The 17,858-nt window shown below is 39.5% G+C and overlaps 1 protein-coding gene across 3 annotated transcripts in view; it reads right to left on the reverse strand.

Annotated features, from left to right (window-relative positions):
* Positions 1-17,858, reverse strand: part of Arl13b (ARF like GTPase 13B) — a 60,242-nt gene that overhangs the window by 3,227 nt on the left and 39,157 nt on the right. For 2 of the 3 annotated variants that reach the window (XM_006981614.4, XM_076549085.1), the window contains exons 4-9: positions 17,008-17,113; positions 15,483-15,685; positions 9,189-9,294; positions 5,015-5,237; positions 4,060-4,176; positions 3,049-3,117 (exon numbers count right to left, since the gene is read on the reverse strand). In XM_006981614.4, coding sequence (XP_006981676.1) covers positions 3,049-3,117; positions 4,060-4,176; positions 5,015-5,237; positions 9,189-9,294; positions 15,483-15,685; positions 17,008-17,113 — 824 coding nt within the window. The remainder of the gene's footprint in view (positions 1-3,048; positions 3,118-4,059; positions 4,177-5,014; positions 5,238-9,188; positions 9,295-15,482; positions 15,686-17,007; positions 17,114-17,858) is intronic. The other variant, XM_076549084.1, reaches the window with a different exon arrangement.

A 17,858-nucleotide genomic window follows, 5' to 3' on the forward strand; every position in this document is an offset into this window, starting at 1 on the left:
ATACTTACTTTTGGATCCTGTTTATCCTGGATTTTCTTATTTGAACCTCTACTTCTTATGCCCCTCTCTATAAATGCCCATGTGGTTTCTGAACAGTACTCCAATTCTCCACTGAAGAACTTACTGCCATAGATATTACAGTAATTTAGAGGACTATTTTTTTCTATTAAATCAGTGCGTGTCGTATCTTGATATAACAAACATTTAGCTGGTCTCAAATAAAAAATACGCACTGGTATTGTCTGAGTCTGACGTGATTCCCCTCCCCCTTCCCAGCTCGTGTTTTAGCACATTAGTCCCGAACTGGTGGTGCTGCCGTTTTGAAGGCCGTGGAAACTACAGAAAATTAGCAACAGAGCAATGGAGTCCTTGCTGCAATGAATATTATTCTGTAGTTCCTAGACTTTTACAGCTGGTTTTCAGGATGCATACAGAAGAGTTTAGAGTTATGGGCTAGAGAAGCCCTAGAAGGGCTACCCATAAAGATCAACAGAAATTCTGCTAGACATCTGGAAGATCAAGTTAACAAACACTGATGCATGCAGTGATGACCATGTGCATGAGGGTTCAGAGAGGAACAAGGACTCTACTGGTTGGATAAGAGGCCATTACACAAAGAATCTGGCCACATCCGAGTCATCCTGAATTCAAAATTAATAGATTATTTTCTTTGGTGTTTAACATTTAGACTGTGGCCTGGTTACTGTTAGATGCTTTCAGCCAGTCTATACTGAGAACAGAGAGCAAAGGCTGGAACAGAAAGATGGAAGCAGTTTGTCCTGGAAAAGGGAAAGAGCACATTGAACACAAAGAAAGTGCAGACACTGTCGGCCTGGCTACTGAAGGGATTAGGACCAGGGAAGAGAAGCTACACACTTCATACACTGCACTACAACAGAAAAGGTCAATTGGAGGCTACAGCTCTAGAGAAGGTCCTAGAATGTAAAAGTACAAACTTACTTGAAAGACTTTCCTTTACATAGAGAGAGCAGAAAAGGTGACCTACTAGGAAAAGGCCACCTAGAGAAAGATTCTGTAGCCATGGGGAGATGCTCAGAGTGCTGCAGCCATAGCCAATGAGAGTTTAGCTCTACCTTCAGCTGGCAGCAGAACTTGTCACTGACCATGTGGTGATGGTTTTGCAGGCATACAGAATGCAAGAGTTACAGAATCGTGGAAGAGTTGCAGAGAACAGCCTAAGGCCAGGGCATGTTTAGCAACAGCAGATTCTCTGACAGTGTGAACCATGAAGCTGTGAAGGTAAAGCCTAGGCTGCTACCCTGGGATCACCACAACATGGGATGTCTGTCTAAAAAAGAGCAGGCCCTGGGGAGCTACCTCAAGAGAAAGGCCATATGTGCTGCAAATGACAAAGCCACGGGTGAAGGACAGAACAGGACTACTGAAGCTGATGTGATAACACAACTGGTCCTCTATGCCGTACATGTAATGGCAGGACTTAATATTTGCCTTCCTGGGCTTCAGTCTTGCTCCATATCCATCCTTGCTATTCTGTTCCTCCCTTCTGAGAAGGTAATGTTTATTCTGTGCCATTTTATACTGGAAATATGTAACTTCCTTTTTTATTTTAGAGGGCTCACAACTAAGAGACTATCTTACATTTCAGGGTCCAGAAGTAGCAGGTTATGTTTTGATTCTCAACTGTTCCTCCACATGTATGGGAGGCTAGGGGCATTGTTTTAGCACTACCAGGAGATGGAGCAGGTCACTAGGGGCAGCTTCTGAAGGCCACACCTGCTCTAGATGGAGCCCTCGAGGCTTTCTGTATGCTGGCATGACCTCAAGTTGCCACTGCAAGCTCTCTCTGCTCTTGTGAGAAACTATTTTTCTTTCTGTGTATGCATATATGTACATATAAATGGACAGGCTCTAACACTATTTTCTAACACTGAATATTTAAATTGATAATGTATTCTAATATGAATAAAGTCAGGTTATATAATAATACAGGACTTAACCTATTATTATTGATAAAAATATTACAGTGTACAAATCAGTAAATATAATAGAAATATGTAATTCTACTGAAACTATCCTATCAGGAAGTCTAACAGTAAATTCATCTATCTATAAATATAAATTTTCTAATTTTCACTAATGATTAAGTAGAAACCATTAGGAACCTGTACAGTATTTTGAAAACAAAAGCAAGAAGTAGGCTTGACTAGCTTTCAAATAGTATGTTTCAATTTCACAAATGTAGAGTTTATGGTAATGCTTTTTCTAAAGATTCAATGTCTTTTTCTATAAAGTGATCCTTTTAGGAAACATAGTTCTATTACGTTAGTACAGAAAGTGTATTGGATGCTCTTAAATGAGTGAGGAGATGAAGTTACAATTAAACTTTTCCTTTGCATTCTAAGTTCAATGTGAAAACCTAGACATCTGGTCAGGAATGACTTTTGCCTGTGAGTCCTAACTATCTTTTCCTAGGCTCTATTTCTTGAAGTTCTAGGGCAGTGCACTGGCCGGATTACAACTATGACCATTTCATCAAGGGAAATTGTTTCTTGACTCAATAAAGCCTTCAACAACTTTCTGTATTTGGCTTACTAATCTGATCTCTCATTCTATACATTGTGTTGATCTTGATTTCACTTTAATGTTTAGCAGCTGAAAATCTTACAAGTAGAGAGAGCAATTACATTCATGATCACACAGTGCATGAACACAGGCTGGGCATGGCAGTTTTCCAGCACAGTAAATAAAACCACAGTGGCTCAGACTTCAGTTGCTGGGAAGCTTTTTCCATCTCATAATTGTTTCTGTAAGGTTTATCATGAATAAACACAAGAATGAGTCTTCATGTATTTGTATTAAGATTAAAAAAATCAAATTATATAATTGTAAGATGCATTCAAAAATTAAAAAAAAAAGGAGTAAAATGAAAGTTAAAAGTGTAACGAAAAAGATGGTAGTGGATCTGAAAGCTACCAAAAATGAAATACTGAAAATGTGAAGTTATAGGATAAAGAAAAGTGGCTGTATATGCACAGATGATATTGAAAACTGATCCTTTTGCATTACCATTATGACGTGTTTCACCAAGAGGCTCAAGTTTTGGAAGTCTAGTGACTCTGGGGGTTCCCCAGCCAACTAAAGGAAAAGAAAAACATTTAGAAGCTCTGTTAAATGAGTATTTGTTAAGGTCTTTTCAGAGGATCCCTCCCTTGACAGGAAATGTACTTAACACTCTATGACACAATTCTCAACAGACACATTTTCAATTAGCTTCTTTTCACTGTGTTACTATAGGATGCTAACATCTGCTTCAGCATAATATTCCATTCCATTATATTATATTATACTATGTATTGTTATACTTAGTTCTTAACACACATTTAACTAAAAGTTCACACCTCTTATCACCATCACAAATAAACTATTGGCAACCATTATAATACCTAGCAGAGGCTAAGAGAACTGTTTTGTTAAAAATAATACAAGAAATGAATCTTGTAAAAATTCATAATAAAAAATATTACCATATAAAGCTCTGGCACAAAGGCTACAAGGGAATTATTAATGCATGCATTTATTTAGTTCACACATACATACCAACAACTGTAAGAGGTAGGACACTATGCTCAGTGTTGAAGGCGACTTACAGTTTTTGTGTATTGGGTCCCACAGTTTATACATGCATTAACTCCTGCAATGTCTTAGGAATATATGAGAAAAATCACATATTTACATAACTTTTAGGGATAAAACGATTAAAGATCCAGATTTGAAATCCCGATCTAGTCGCCAATCCACTAAACTTCAATTTCCTTCAGCAATGTGTGGTACAGATATTTTGAATATAATCAGATCACATTCAAGGGATTATTGTGTAAATTTACATTAATACATTTTACCATTTCCTTCTTAAAACAACAAATGCTGCATAACACAGACAATAAAGTGTTCTTTCTCACACACTGACAAAATAATGAAAATACTAACTACCAACTACCTAATTTCTTCTTCCTTTTTTTTTCCCTCCAGTACTTAAATCAGTGCTTCTACACCCAGTGTCAGAATCAATTTACTCACCAGGAGGGGGAGGTGGGGGTGGGGTGGGACTCTTCGGAGCAGATTCATCTGTATTGACTGGTTCTACCCGATGACTCCTTTTCATTCGTAGTTTCTTAGTTTTCTTTTTACTATTATCTATAAGAATATAAACACAGAACTTTAACAACTAAGTATGAACTTATATACACTGAGAATACATTTTAGATGGCTGACAGGATAAGTATATGACTAATGAATAAAACACAAACAACCAATTTCTAAGAGAGGTCTTCATTTCCAAAATTATGGAAATGTTTTATGGAAAATCCACAAGGCTGGGAACACTCCTCAAGAGAGATAATGTAGAATAACTGAGTCTAAGGACAAGTATTCCAAAAATAACCATTTAAAAGATGACCTAGAGTCCAATCAAACCTAAACATATTACTCAGTAAAATAATCCCTAAACCAGGCATGTCCGGTATAAATATATGTAACCAACATCACATTGGTAGACCTGGCAGAATCTACTATTCCTAAAAAGGCAAACAGAAACCATACAGGCTCTCAAAGAAACACACATGAACACTCTAAGGCTTTCTATATTATCAATTTTAATAACATAAGACCAAAATTGAACAGTATATTCAACACATTTAGAAAAAGTTATAAAAGTATTTCAACTAAAAATTCTGGACTTCTAAAATTTATTTCATCTATTTGAATGTACATGTAACACATCAGATATATAACAATACATTTTCTAAAATGAAAGTTATCGGTAACATAAGCCATAACTAACATGCAAATATATCTAGAAAACAGTGATTTTTTTAAGTGAGCAAATGTAACCTGAATCATTTCACCTCGTGGAGAATCAAAACAGATATAAAAAGTATTATATTACAGAACCATTTTGGTGACCATGATGAAAATGAAACCGAGTATAAATTTCCTTTCCATATGGCAAGCATGGGAGGCTGAGAGTTAGCACCTGACTCTGATGAGCGCTGGTCCAGCTCGTCTTCATTGTCCAGCTGCTGGGACAGGGCCTCCTTGTAACTCTCTACCACTCCACCGTCGTCGTTTTGGGGGCAGCCACTAGGCTGGCTCTGTGACTCTACTTGCCCCTGTTCCACTCGATGTTCGGGGAGGCAAACATCACTCTCTTTCTCCACAGTCTGCTTCTTTTTCTCTCTCTCTTGCTTTTTTTCATTCTAACAAAAATGAAATACATTTATCTTTATCACAACGGTGGCATTTAAGATCATTTCAAGGAAGAAAGCAAGTAAGCACTTTTGGTGAATCAATGTCACTGTGAGATGCACAATGAACTGTGAATGTATCATTAAAACATACTAACTGCTAAATGCTCCCTACAGACAGAGGTCTAAAGATAAATAAATGTTTCCAGTAGTTTCATAATCTGGAGATGACCACTATTCCATCTATAATCATGGCATACTCATATAGACACACACCACCAACAAACATACATAAATGTGGTTCTCTCTGTACACACATACCATTTACTTGCTGATGAAACAAAAATGAACTGAAAGTTTTATTTTAAATTGTTTCCTTCCATGTTAATGAATACATGAATACTTAAAATAGTACCTCAAATGCAGTAAATATTATGTGTTAGCTTCTATTATTTTTATCAACTGAATTAACATTTCTGTTTATGTTTATAGTATGTATGCATGCATGTATATACACTTGTTAGTGTGAGTGTAAGTAGGATGTGACTTGAGATACGATCTCTATGTAAATCTGAAGGTAAATTTGGCTAGATAGGATGGCTAATGAGCTACAGAGCTCCCTGTCTGTTTTTCCTGTTGTTCAAATCTTAGATGGTCTTATAATAAAAAACCTGGAGCCAGGTATTGGGGTGAACATAAAAGATCAGAGAAGGAGAGCAAGCCACAGCCAACCTAACCTCGCCAACTCCTCAGCAAATCCAGTTTCCTCAGACTGAAAGCCTGTGTCCTCACCAGAAAGGATCTCAGCTGAACTGCTTTAGTTCCTGTTTCCTCATGCCTTGTATATCTTTCTCCACCAAGCCATGTCACTTCCTGGGATTAAAGGCATGTGTGCTTCCCAGTACTGGGATTAAAGGCGTGTACCACCACTGCCTGGCTCTGTTTCCAGCATGGCCTTGAACTCACAGAGATCCAGAGGGATCTCTGCCTCCCAAGTGATAGAATTAAGGGTGTGTGCTGCTGTGGATATTGCTCTATATAAATAAAACACTGATGGCCAGTGACCAGACAGGAAGTATAGGCGGGACAAGGAGAGAGGAGAATTGGGGAAACAGGAAGAAGGGGGGGAGAGACACTGCAGCCACCGCCAGGACAAGCAGCATGTAAAGACGCCCGTAAGCCACCAGCCACGTGGCAAGGTATAGATTTATAAAAATGGGTTAATTTAAGATAAAAGAACAGTTAGCAAGAAGCCTGCCACGGCCATACAGTTTATAAGTAATATAAGCATCTGAGTGATTATTTTATACGTGGATTGTGGGACTGTGGGGCTTGGTGGAACCTGGAGAGAAGCCCTCCAGCAACAGTGTGCTACCATTATCTGGCCTCTAAGTCTAATCTAGTGGCTGGTTCTGTCCTCTGATCCTCAAGGTAAACTTTATTAGGATACACAATATATCACCACAGTCTCCCAGTACTTGCATTACAGGTGCGTTCATCCATGCCCACCTTTTTACATGGCTCTATACGTTGGGGAACACAAGGGTCCTTGCTCCCACAAATCTCTAGGAAAACTAGGAATGTTAAACATATAGGGACCTCATCTCAGTGGAGTAGTGTAAGATAAAATACCTGTTTCCCACCCAGAGGCTGGGAGTGGATATTGTTAATGACCTGGTGACCTTTCTGCTACCTGTGGAGGCAGATGTCACCCACCTTTTGCTATAGAGGCACACCTCATCCAAATTCCCTAGAAGGATTATCCCGGACTCTTGCCTCCCTTGACCATTACCCATCCTTAGGGGAGATGTCACATGTACTTGATATCCTGCCCACTTCTATGCTACCTTGGTCGGAGACCACACTAGATTCTAGGCCTTTTAGCTATAGAACCCCCACCCCGAAGGTCACATGTGCTTTTGAAAAGGAGTTTCTATGTAGTCACACCTTAAGCTTTATTGTGCACCTGGGATTGGACTGACTGACTGTTGCTTGGAAACCTTTTCCCAAACTGTGCTGTATTTTAAATATGCTGACAATGAACCGCCTGACATTAGACTCCCCAACAAAGTCTGATCCAAGTTGATGAAGTCATCTGCACCGGGTTTTCATTCTCATCTCTTTGAGCAGTTCACTTTCCTGTCCGACACCTTCAGGGAACCACTCAGGGAACCACTCATCTGGGGTTCTAAATCCAGGTCCTCATGCTTGTGGATAAGGTAATTAGCTCTCTCCCTAATTCCCCAATTACAGTAATATTTTTAGATGGCTGTATCATTGTAGCGGGAGAGAAGTCCTGAGTGAATGCCTACTGTTGACTTGGGCATAGCCATGTTGGGACTGCAATATCTCAGACTATGGGAATGGCAAAGAACCACCCCACACCACTCCACCCCCATCCCCAGGGAAAGGTTCAAAGGGATGGCAAAGGCTCCTAGAAGTCCAAATGCAAATGTAGACAGTGTGTGCAGAAAGTGTTCCTGGTAGGTTTATGACTTGAAGCCTGCTCCCCTACAGGGACACTTCGTATTGAAAGCAGCTAACCCTGCCTCCTTGTTCAGAAGTATGGAACAATGCTGCCCCCTTGTTCCACTCTATACAACAACCTTGCCTCCCTGTTCAGCTGTATATACTAAACACACTGAGCTTCCAATGTGCTGTGCTTCTCCCCTTTTCTGTGTGTGTCTCTTTTCTTCATTCCTTCACCACCCTGAATATGACAATCCCTGAGGTCATGCAGAATTCGGCAGTATCAGAACTTACTGTATACACTCCAACAGATGAAGTTATATGTAATTTTTCACTATTATACAAAGGAAGTTGCCTTAGTGTTTTAAATTACATTCCTCTCAGTGGGGCAATGACCAGTTGGTCAGTACATTTTAAAATATGTCATAACAGCAAAGCTTACCTTCAGAAAAACTGAATCAATTATATATGCCAGGGTTGGGAGAGTGACATTTGTTTCTAAATGATTTGGAGAAGGGAGGATACTGGGGATTGAACCCAGGGCCTTGTGTCTACTAGGCAACTGCTGTACCATTGGGCTACATCCTTAGCTTCTTTCCAAGTCATTGCCAAGTCTGTAGCTCTGCTAAACTAGCAAATGTTAACTTGCCACTGTTTTAATTTGATTTGAGTTTGACATGACTATAATTTGTTACTACTGGAAAAGATTAGGAAACACCTTTATGGTCATGCCCTCTCCCAGCTTTGGGGTCAGGTCCTGCTTTTGGTAATCCAATGTCCAGGTTTTTATTATTCTTACAGTAATTTCCAGCATTAGTCCATAGTTATAAGACTGTGTGTCTGGTGTGTCTCTTAGCAACAAGGTTATTTTATTTATTTATTTATATTTTGTTTTCATTGGTATTTTAATTCTGTATAGCAATTTTTCTAAATTCAAATGTAATAAAATCAATTTTTTCTTTATGGTTTGTAGCTAGAGTGTTTTGCATTTTAAAGTCTTTATGTCAACATATAATATACATGAGTATAATATAATTTAAAATATAGATATTAAATTATATTTTTCATTATCATGAGAAAGTAATATCAATCCTGGCACAAAAAATAAGATTAAATGTTAGTACTACAAAAATATGGCAAAACAGGTTTTATCAAAAAGAGTAACTATGAAATATTCAGCTTTTACTTTTATTCCTAAATATTTTGAAGTCATGTTTCCCATTTTACACTGTATTAACATGTTATTTTTTAAAAGAGATTGTGTTAGACAAGCATTTGCTCTATCACTGTGCAATTTCCCCAGGCTACAAAGGAAACTATGAGTGGGAAAAAAATTGGTTAACTTCCACCTAGTCCCACACCTTTACCTTTGTTGGAAATCCTCTCTTGAGGAATTCTCTACTGCCCTGCCTAGTGTCCCAACACCTAAACACCATTACCGAATTCTACCTCTATTGTTTAACGTATCAAAACACATATTGCCACAATCCATACCTCAATGATTACAGCTGCTATGGGCTGGAAAGGATTAGCCAGAACTGGTCCTGAGTCCATCTCAGCCAGACCACTGGTCCCATCGAGTTCAGTTTGCTCTCGTTCTCTGTTTGTGGGAGGAAAAATAAAAATTCATTTTGAAAGGGGGCTGAATCATTTTACCTACGAAAACATGCTGATAATAGGACACTATGCTTCTATAAAATTCAATCATTTGAATTTTAAAAGAAATCTAAGAAGAGGAAAAACCCTGGCAGAATGGAGTGGCCTCCCTCCCAGTGTCTGAGTAAGAAGAGTCAACGTGACAAATGAAACCAGATATTCCAGGACAGAGAGCCTGGAGGAAATCTGGGAAGCAACAGGAAGTGAAGACAAATCAAAACCACGAGAAGTGGGAAGGCCTCAGACAAGCACAAAGCAGTCCTGGAAGTCAACCTCAGTTCGCCTCTTGTGGAAGGAGAATACCATGATGCAAGCTGCAATCCTAAGGTAAGTGTGAAGGTCCCAGCAACACATGCAATAGCAGCAGACCGGAAGTCCTAACTACTGGAGAAACCCAAGCTTCTGAAGCTGTGAGTCCAGAACAAGTCTGCTCTCATATCTACTTGTACCTAATAAATACCTAAAAACCCACTACTACCAGGGAAATCATGCCTATTGCTCAGCTCACCAAACACTCCAATAGCTCCAACTAGGAGCCATTTTTGAGAAAGGTCCTAGTGCTGGGAACTAAACTGCTCTAGGGGTCAAAAACCAAAACAAAACAGAGAATGATCACAACTCAGGGTCCTAAAAACCCTATGTAAGAGTGACAAGGTGGGATACCACCAAACAATACAGTTGTTGATAGGATATCAATGAAAAATAACTGTGAGGTTCAAGTGGAGAGGGTTAAGTGTGGTACAGAGGGGAGAGGGGTCCCATTCTGTGAGGAAGAGTGAAACCATAGACCCAGGCTGCCAATTCTGATTTACAGAATTCACTGTTTCGACTGTTTCCTTCATTGTCAAGGAACATTCCACAAACACACCACAGCTTGGGTATTTGCCATGCTCTACAGGCTGGCAGGCTGAGGGCCTTTGAAAGTAGCATGCACTGCCTGGCCATTCCACACTCTTCTGAGGCCCCATATGCAATACGGGCTCTTGGCACACAGACTTTTGCCACACCTCTGATATACATATAAAAAACCTTCAGAGTCACCACTAATTAACCTGTGTGGCAGGAAACAGACAGGGAGCAGCCTGGATACTGACCTAAATTGTGAGGGCGGAAGCAGAGGAAAGACAAGTGGTTTCAGCTACAACTCACTGGCCTTTCACACCTGGTGCACTGGAGTATTAGAAGACCCACAGGGAGTCACTTCCAATCCAAGAACTTGGGCAAAAAGGGCAAGGCTGCTTGTTATTCTCCTAACGTATTAACTTACTTTCTTACCTTTTAATTGGGTCTTTTTTCTTTTTCTCTTCTACTATGTTTTCCTTTCCCCCCCTTTTTTAAGCCTTTAATCCTTTTTCTTGAGACAGGGTTTCTCTGTAGCTTTGGAGCCTGTACTGGAACTCGATCTGTAGACCAGGCTGGCCTCGAACTCACAGATCTTTAATCCTTTTTAATGTTTATTAATTTTTAAATTTTTAGTTTACTGTGTGCTACTTTTACCTTTCTCTTCTGGTGCTCTTAGCATTAGGGTAGATGCGCCTTTAACTGGTTAATATATATATATATTTCCACGAAAACAGATTTGTAATTTCAACACAGAAATATAATTGTGAAAAATAAGGCCAAGAGACTCATGTAAAAGTTTGGACTCACATTGCAAATGGCAGGCCATGGCTATAAGTACTTGGAGGCAGCACAGAGAGATCGCTGGGTTCAAGAACCATTCTTCCCATCAGCACATGCCAGAGTACAAAATAAAGTCCACCACAGAACATTTAATAACTGTCACAGTGATGAGCATTGCATTCCCAAATTCTACTTACACATGGACTAAAGAACCACTTTTTTATTACAACAAGCATCAATGGGTTTTGCTGTGACATTTCCAAACACATGTGTAATGTGCTTTGTCATATCCATCCTTCTTGCTCACCTCTTTTGTCTCTGTCACTCACTCATCTCAGTAGTCCCTCTTTACCTTTCAGATGCATCACCTTTTCTTTATTAGTTAAGTCCCACATATGAAAGGAAATACACAGTCCTTAACTCACTATAGTTGGCTTATTTCTCTTAACATGATGACCATCAATTCATTTTGCAAAAGTGACATAACTTCTTTCGTTTATGGCTGAACAAATGTTCTGCCATGTGTATGCATAGGAAAAGATAACAATGGAATAAAACTAGAAATTAACAGCAAGAAAAACTAAAGAAGCTATACAAACATGGAGACTGAAAATGGACTTTTTGAATAATCAGTAGATCACAAAAGAAATCAGGAGAAAATTTAACATTTCTAGGATCAAATAAACTGAAAGCAAAATAACATAACAGTACCTGTGGGGTATGGGAAAATAATACGAAGGAAGTTCACGGTTATGAATTTCTACTTTTTTAAATGGGGTGAAATTCCTAAACAATGGATTGATGCACCGCAAGGTCCCAGGAAAACAAGAATAACAACAAGTCAGCAGAAGAGAGAATCACACCAATAAAAATCACACCGAAGAAAGAAGCTGCAAAAGATAATCCAAGGTAGAAGGAGCTTCCATATTCAAAGATTAGCAGAATACCATGAAAACGTACATACTATTGAGAGCAGTCTACTGAGTCAACATAATCCCCATCAACATACTCAAACACAGAACTGGGAAAAACCTCAAATTGACACAGAAGCATAAAGAACAAGAATAGCCAAAGTAATCAAGGTCAAGAAGAATAATGCTAGGTCTATCATAATAATAAATAAATAATAAACTACAGTGACCTAGGAAAACCAACAAATAGCACAGCACTGTTAACAAACATGTGAACCAATGGATAGTATAGAGCGCTCAAAATGAGTCCAGCATCTACAGGGATCTGACTGTGATTAGCTACCTATCTTGCAATCTGTTAAAAAAAAAAATCAATTCAAAAGAATTAGAAACCTTAGAGGGAAAATTGAAACTACTTTAGGCGATCATAGGAGAGTCCTTCAAGATCTTAGATAAGCAATTTCCTGAACAGGACCCTAGTGCTTTGGAGAATGAAAGCAAGAATTTGCAAAAAAGATACTATGAAATTTGAAAAGCTCTGCACAGGAAAGAAAACCAGAAACAAAATGAATGGGAAAAGTGCAGAATGGGAGAAAACCAGTGCCCCTGTCAGCTATGCATATGACAAGGGACAGGTATCCAAAACAAACGACAAAAACTTTACCAACAAAATAAGTAATCTACTCAACAAAGAAACACAGGCAAACTCTCAGAACAGCCACTTCCCAAAAGAAGTGCAAATACACAAAGAAAGTGTTGAAGTTTTTAGTCATCATAGAAGTATAAACCAAGACTATCAAAACCACATTGAAACTCAATCTCACTACAGTTGGAATGGTTACCATCATAAAACAAACGAAACGTTGGCTGGCAAGGATGTGAGAGAAAAAGGAACAGTCCTTGCGGGTAGGAATACAAAATTGTATAACTACAATGAAAACCAATATGGGAGATGCTAAAAAAAAAAAAAAAAAAAAACTAAAAATAGAAATACTGTATGATCCAGTTATAGCACTTCTGGGTGTACACCTACAGAAAATGAAGCAAACAAAACATATACGTGCAGACCCACATTCACTGCAATATTGTTCACATTCACCAGAATCAGCCTAGAGCTCATCACCATATATATAATATATGTGTATGTATATAATAAATGGATACTATATATTGTATATAATAGACCTATTATTTATACTGTTTTATACAAATGCAGATATACAATAAAGTATTATTCATCCATAGAAGAAAGAAATTTAGCCTTGTGAAGGAAAAGGAATACAACTAAAGTTATCAAGTGAAGCAAAAGAGCCAAAGAAGTTAAAGACTGCATATTTTCTCTAATACATTAAAGAAATAAAGGGGGGAAAGCTATCGCTCTGAAAGTCAAAGAGGGATTATTGGGGAACAGGAAGGAGATGAGGGAACAGGAGCAGAAGAGGTTAGTGGGAAAGGTGGTTATGATCAAAGTCCATCAAAACCCATTAATATGTTCTAATAATTAAACCAGAAAGAAATGGTTCTCCAATCAGCCTGTATGTAGAATATAGTTCATTGCTATGTCAATTAACTATGTTCCATGATGAAAATATCTACCTTTTCATTCTGAACCTAGAAAGCCAAGCTATGGAGATTGTTCGCTTTACTACCTCTTATGACCTTTGACCTAGAATTCTGAGCCTCCCCTTTCCTACAGATGGGATTACAATATTCATCTCAGAAGGCTATTTCAGCACCAGAGAAGGTGTTCATCTGAGAATAGTCTATAAACGAACACACATATAGAAAAGCATTTGTGGTTACCCATTCATTAGAAACAATTTCAAGTTTAAAATGATAGCACACCATTTTCATAACAAAATAGTATATCCTACTCTTTAATAGAAATGACTATGCAAACCAGTTACATTGGATTTAACATGGCAAATTACTGATTTTCAGTCACTCCTCTCATACTTCTTTAAGTCCTATCTCTGAATTATGTGAAAGGTACCACTGGAAGGCTTCCTTCACAATAGAAAAGATGCCTCACAAAGTCCCCAGAGTAGGGGACAACTTGGAGGCAGCCTGTAAAACTATATTGAACCAAGCTCGTAGGAACTCACGAACTTTAGACCAACAGCTATGGAGCATACATGGGACTGGACTAGGCCCTCTGCATAGGTGAGACAGTTGTGTAGCTTGGTCTGCTTAAGGGGCCCCTGGCAGTGGGATCAGGATCCACCCCTGGTGCATGAACTGGCTTTTTGAAGCCCATTACCTATGGTGGGACACCTTGCACAACCTTGATACAGCGGGGAGCAGCTTGGACCTGCCTAAACTGAATGTACCAGGCTCTGCTGACTCCCCATGGGAGGCCTTACCTTTGTGGAGAAGGAGATGGGGATGGGTTGTGGGGGAAGGCTGAGAAAAGTGAGAGAAGGGATGAGAGGGTGATCTGTGGTTGGTCTATAAAATGAATAAAAAAATTCTTAAAAAATAATTAAAACAAACAAACAAAAACTTTCAAGCTAGGGCCTGGAGAGATGGCCTGGTGGATCGGAACCTGAGCACAGCCCTTCCTGAAGACCCAAGTTCAGTTCTCAACACCCATGATGGGTGCCTTACAACTGCCTGTAACTCCAGCTCTAGAGGATTCCATGCTCCTGTCCTTCCTGGGCACTTGTACCCCTGTACATATAGACAGACAGACAGACAGACAGACACACACACACACACACACACACACACACACACACGCACACACGCACACACGCACACACGCACACATGCACACACGCACGCAATTAAATAAAATAAATCCTAAAAAATAACACACCTCAAGACAGTACTTTTTTTTTTCTTAATGCAACAGCCCTAGCTGTCCTGCAACTAGCTCTGTAGACCAGCAGGCTGGCCTCAAGAGACTCACCTACCTCTGCCTCCTAGTGCTAGGATCAAAAGTGTGTGCCACTTTTGATCCTAGCCTGGTGACAGTGCAAGTTTTTGATAAAATTAGTGTTCCAGATGAGGTCTGAGTTAAGGGATCCCCTAACATCTTAGCTCTATGTCAAGGGTACACACAAGCTTCTCATCCTATTGCATTTTGACACACTGAATCTAACACTTCTTTTCTGAGGCTCCCTGTGCATTAAAGGGTGGTTGACACTATCCCTGGCATCTATCTATGCCATCCCACCCACACCAGTAAAAATGTCTCCAGATACTTCCACCTGGTCCTGAAGCAAAATCTCCCAGGCCTTTGAGAAGAATTGCTCTGAAATCCTCACCACTAATTGATACAAATTTAAAACTTTGGGAAACACTGACTAATTATGAAGTATACTTAATGACTATCACAGGCCCAGGAAAGTTTTATAAGTCCGTCACTCGGCTCCATGGTAGAATACTTGCTTACCATGCACAAAGCCCTGGGTTGGGTCCCTAGCACCACAAAACCGAAGTACCATCTACACTTGTGCATACAAAGGTTCCCAGGCATCTTTCTTCATACAGAAAGAGAGAAAACTGAATAGGCAGACTGAACAAACAAAACTAACAGATGAAAACTGCCCTTTCTAATCTTCAGAAGAGCTGTGTGCTAAATTGATCTACTTACCTTTCTTCCCGTAATTTTCGAACTCGCTCAGCCCTCTCTCGTTTCTCTTGTTCCTCCAGAGCTCGCTGCTCGGTTGTGTCTTTTTGGATGCGTTCACTTAAGGCATCAAAGTCTTTTGCAATGATATGCAGGAGCCAATAAAGCCCCTTTTTAATGGACTTGTCAATTTTCTTTCCATATCCCAAGACTGCCGAACAAGGTTCCTAAAAACAAATCATTTGACTCAAAGATTAAAACTAAAAGTTCTCTACACAAACATATTCATAAACCATTAAGTAAAATTATAGGCAAAGCAAAATTTAGCCTTTTAAGTTAATAACTTCCAAAAAACAATTCTGTAATAACTAAATTTAGTTTAGTACTAGTAGAAGTTGAGAACAATTATAGATGTTATCTATGTTACATTATGAATAAGATGAGAGGACCAGATACAATTTTATACAAATTTACTGGAAGACAAACTGAACTCCCCTGAGGAAAGCACTGCTATTTATTAAGAGCACCTGTAGCGAAGAGACTCAGGAGACACACCTTTAGTCCCAGCACTCGGGAGGCAGAGGCAGGCAGATAGATTTCTGAGAGTTTGAAGACAGCCAGGGTGACATAGACAGACTCTGCCTCAAAAAAAAAGGGGGGGGGGCGGCGGAAATATTGGAAATTATAAATTCTGATGCTGAGCTAGGCCTGGTGGCACACACACCTCTAATCCGAGCCCTCCGAAGGCAGAGGCAGGTGAATCTCAGTGAGTTTGAGGCCAGCCTGGTCTACAACGTGAGTTCCAGGTCAGGCTCCAAAAGCTACACAGAGAAACCCTATCTAGAAAAACAAAAACAAAAACAAAAAATCTTAGAAGCAATGTAAGAAAGTTTCTGGGAGTTGGTGAAAAAAAAAAATAGAAGAGATATTACAGTATTAACTACTATTAACTGAACAATGACAGAATTGTTACGGCATGAAAATTATTTTAGTACTGTTTTCATTATCTTTTTACATTTATTTATTAATCTGGGGGTGTGCAGCAAACTCCACAGCACAAGAGGTCAGGAGACAGATAAAATGTTTCCGTACCCCGATATTAAGCCTCTCTGCCGAGGCAGGAAATCAGATCACCGCAAATTATTAAGTCCAGGTTTAATCTGAGCAGAGCATTCCTGGGCAGTCCCAGGGAAGGGGAGAAGCCAGGATGGAAACCACTAGAGAAGTCTGTGGGCCGGACCTTACATACTCTCCAGGGTGGAGCTGCTGCTTGGCGGCTTTCTTTGGGCTGGGTCTGGAGAGGTCGGCTCCGGAAGATGCCCAACAACTACCTGCAGGAATCAGTTCTCCCTCCCACCACCACGGGGTCCCAGGGAGTGGACTCAGGGGGTTAAGCCAGGATGCCTTTTTCTAGCTAAGCTATGGTACGGGGCGGCCCCAAAAGACTGTTTTCTAGTTGACTATTACTTTATGTAAACTAAGTTTTCTGAACAAAATGTAAAAGTAATAACGATGATGATGATGATGATGATGATAATAATAAACTTACTATCTGGCACAAGCACTTGTGCTCATTGACCAGCTTTTCCAGGGAGAGACATTCAATCACATCGGCTTCTCCTAAGGCCCCCTCCTTGTCCTGTTTATTTGCCAGCCTAGGAAGACAAATGAACTGTTTGTACAGCAAATGTCATTTTCACGGTCTCTGTTCCCACGATTTAAATCTACTGAATTTAGAATAAGCTGGTTCAGGGAATACAGTAGCACAGATTTCGTAACTTTTCATAGTTAGTGCTCTAAAATCCAGTGTGAAGGAACTGGCTACTACTACTAAAAAAAAAAAAAAAAAAAAAAAAAAAAGCAAAAGCAGCCAACGAGAAAGTTCAAGGAAGCACTAGACCGATAATTAAAAACCACCAACAGAAGAAGAAGCAGGCTGCTTCCCACAGGCCACAGCCAAAAGTCCAGACCTTTTCTTCTTAAGAACAATGCCGGTGGGAATGTGAACTCCATTCCACTTCACACTGGAGTGACTAGACACGCAACTATGGAAACCAACATGGAGGCTGCTCCTATCCACCCCTCACTCCACACACAATCATTTTCACTGTTTCTTAGTGCAGCTTCACATTGTCTCCTTTTGAAAATATAAACACGCTTTTGGGTGGTATTTCAAAATTTATACAACTGGGTACTGTGGAGAACATGTTTCTTTTGTATCATGATTTTTTTCCTTCCAAACACAGAATTCAATCCTGAAATGATCTGGATGCAGAAGAAAGCAATCTGTTCTTTGCTCTAAGCTGCAAGATAACATATCATATACATGATCCAGTGTCCATCACCAATCCTGCACGGAAGGATTTCTTGTCTTCACGCAGAGTATCGTGAAGGAGTTGA

Source organism: Peromyscus maniculatus, chromosome 12 (genome assembly GCF_049852395.1).
Source record: "Peromyscus maniculatus bairdii isolate BWxNUB_F1_BW_parent chromosome 12, HU_Pman_BW_mat_3.1, whole genome shotgun sequence".
NCBI classification, from domain to species: Eukaryota; Metazoa; Chordata; class Mammalia; order Rodentia; family Cricetidae; genus Peromyscus; species Peromyscus maniculatus.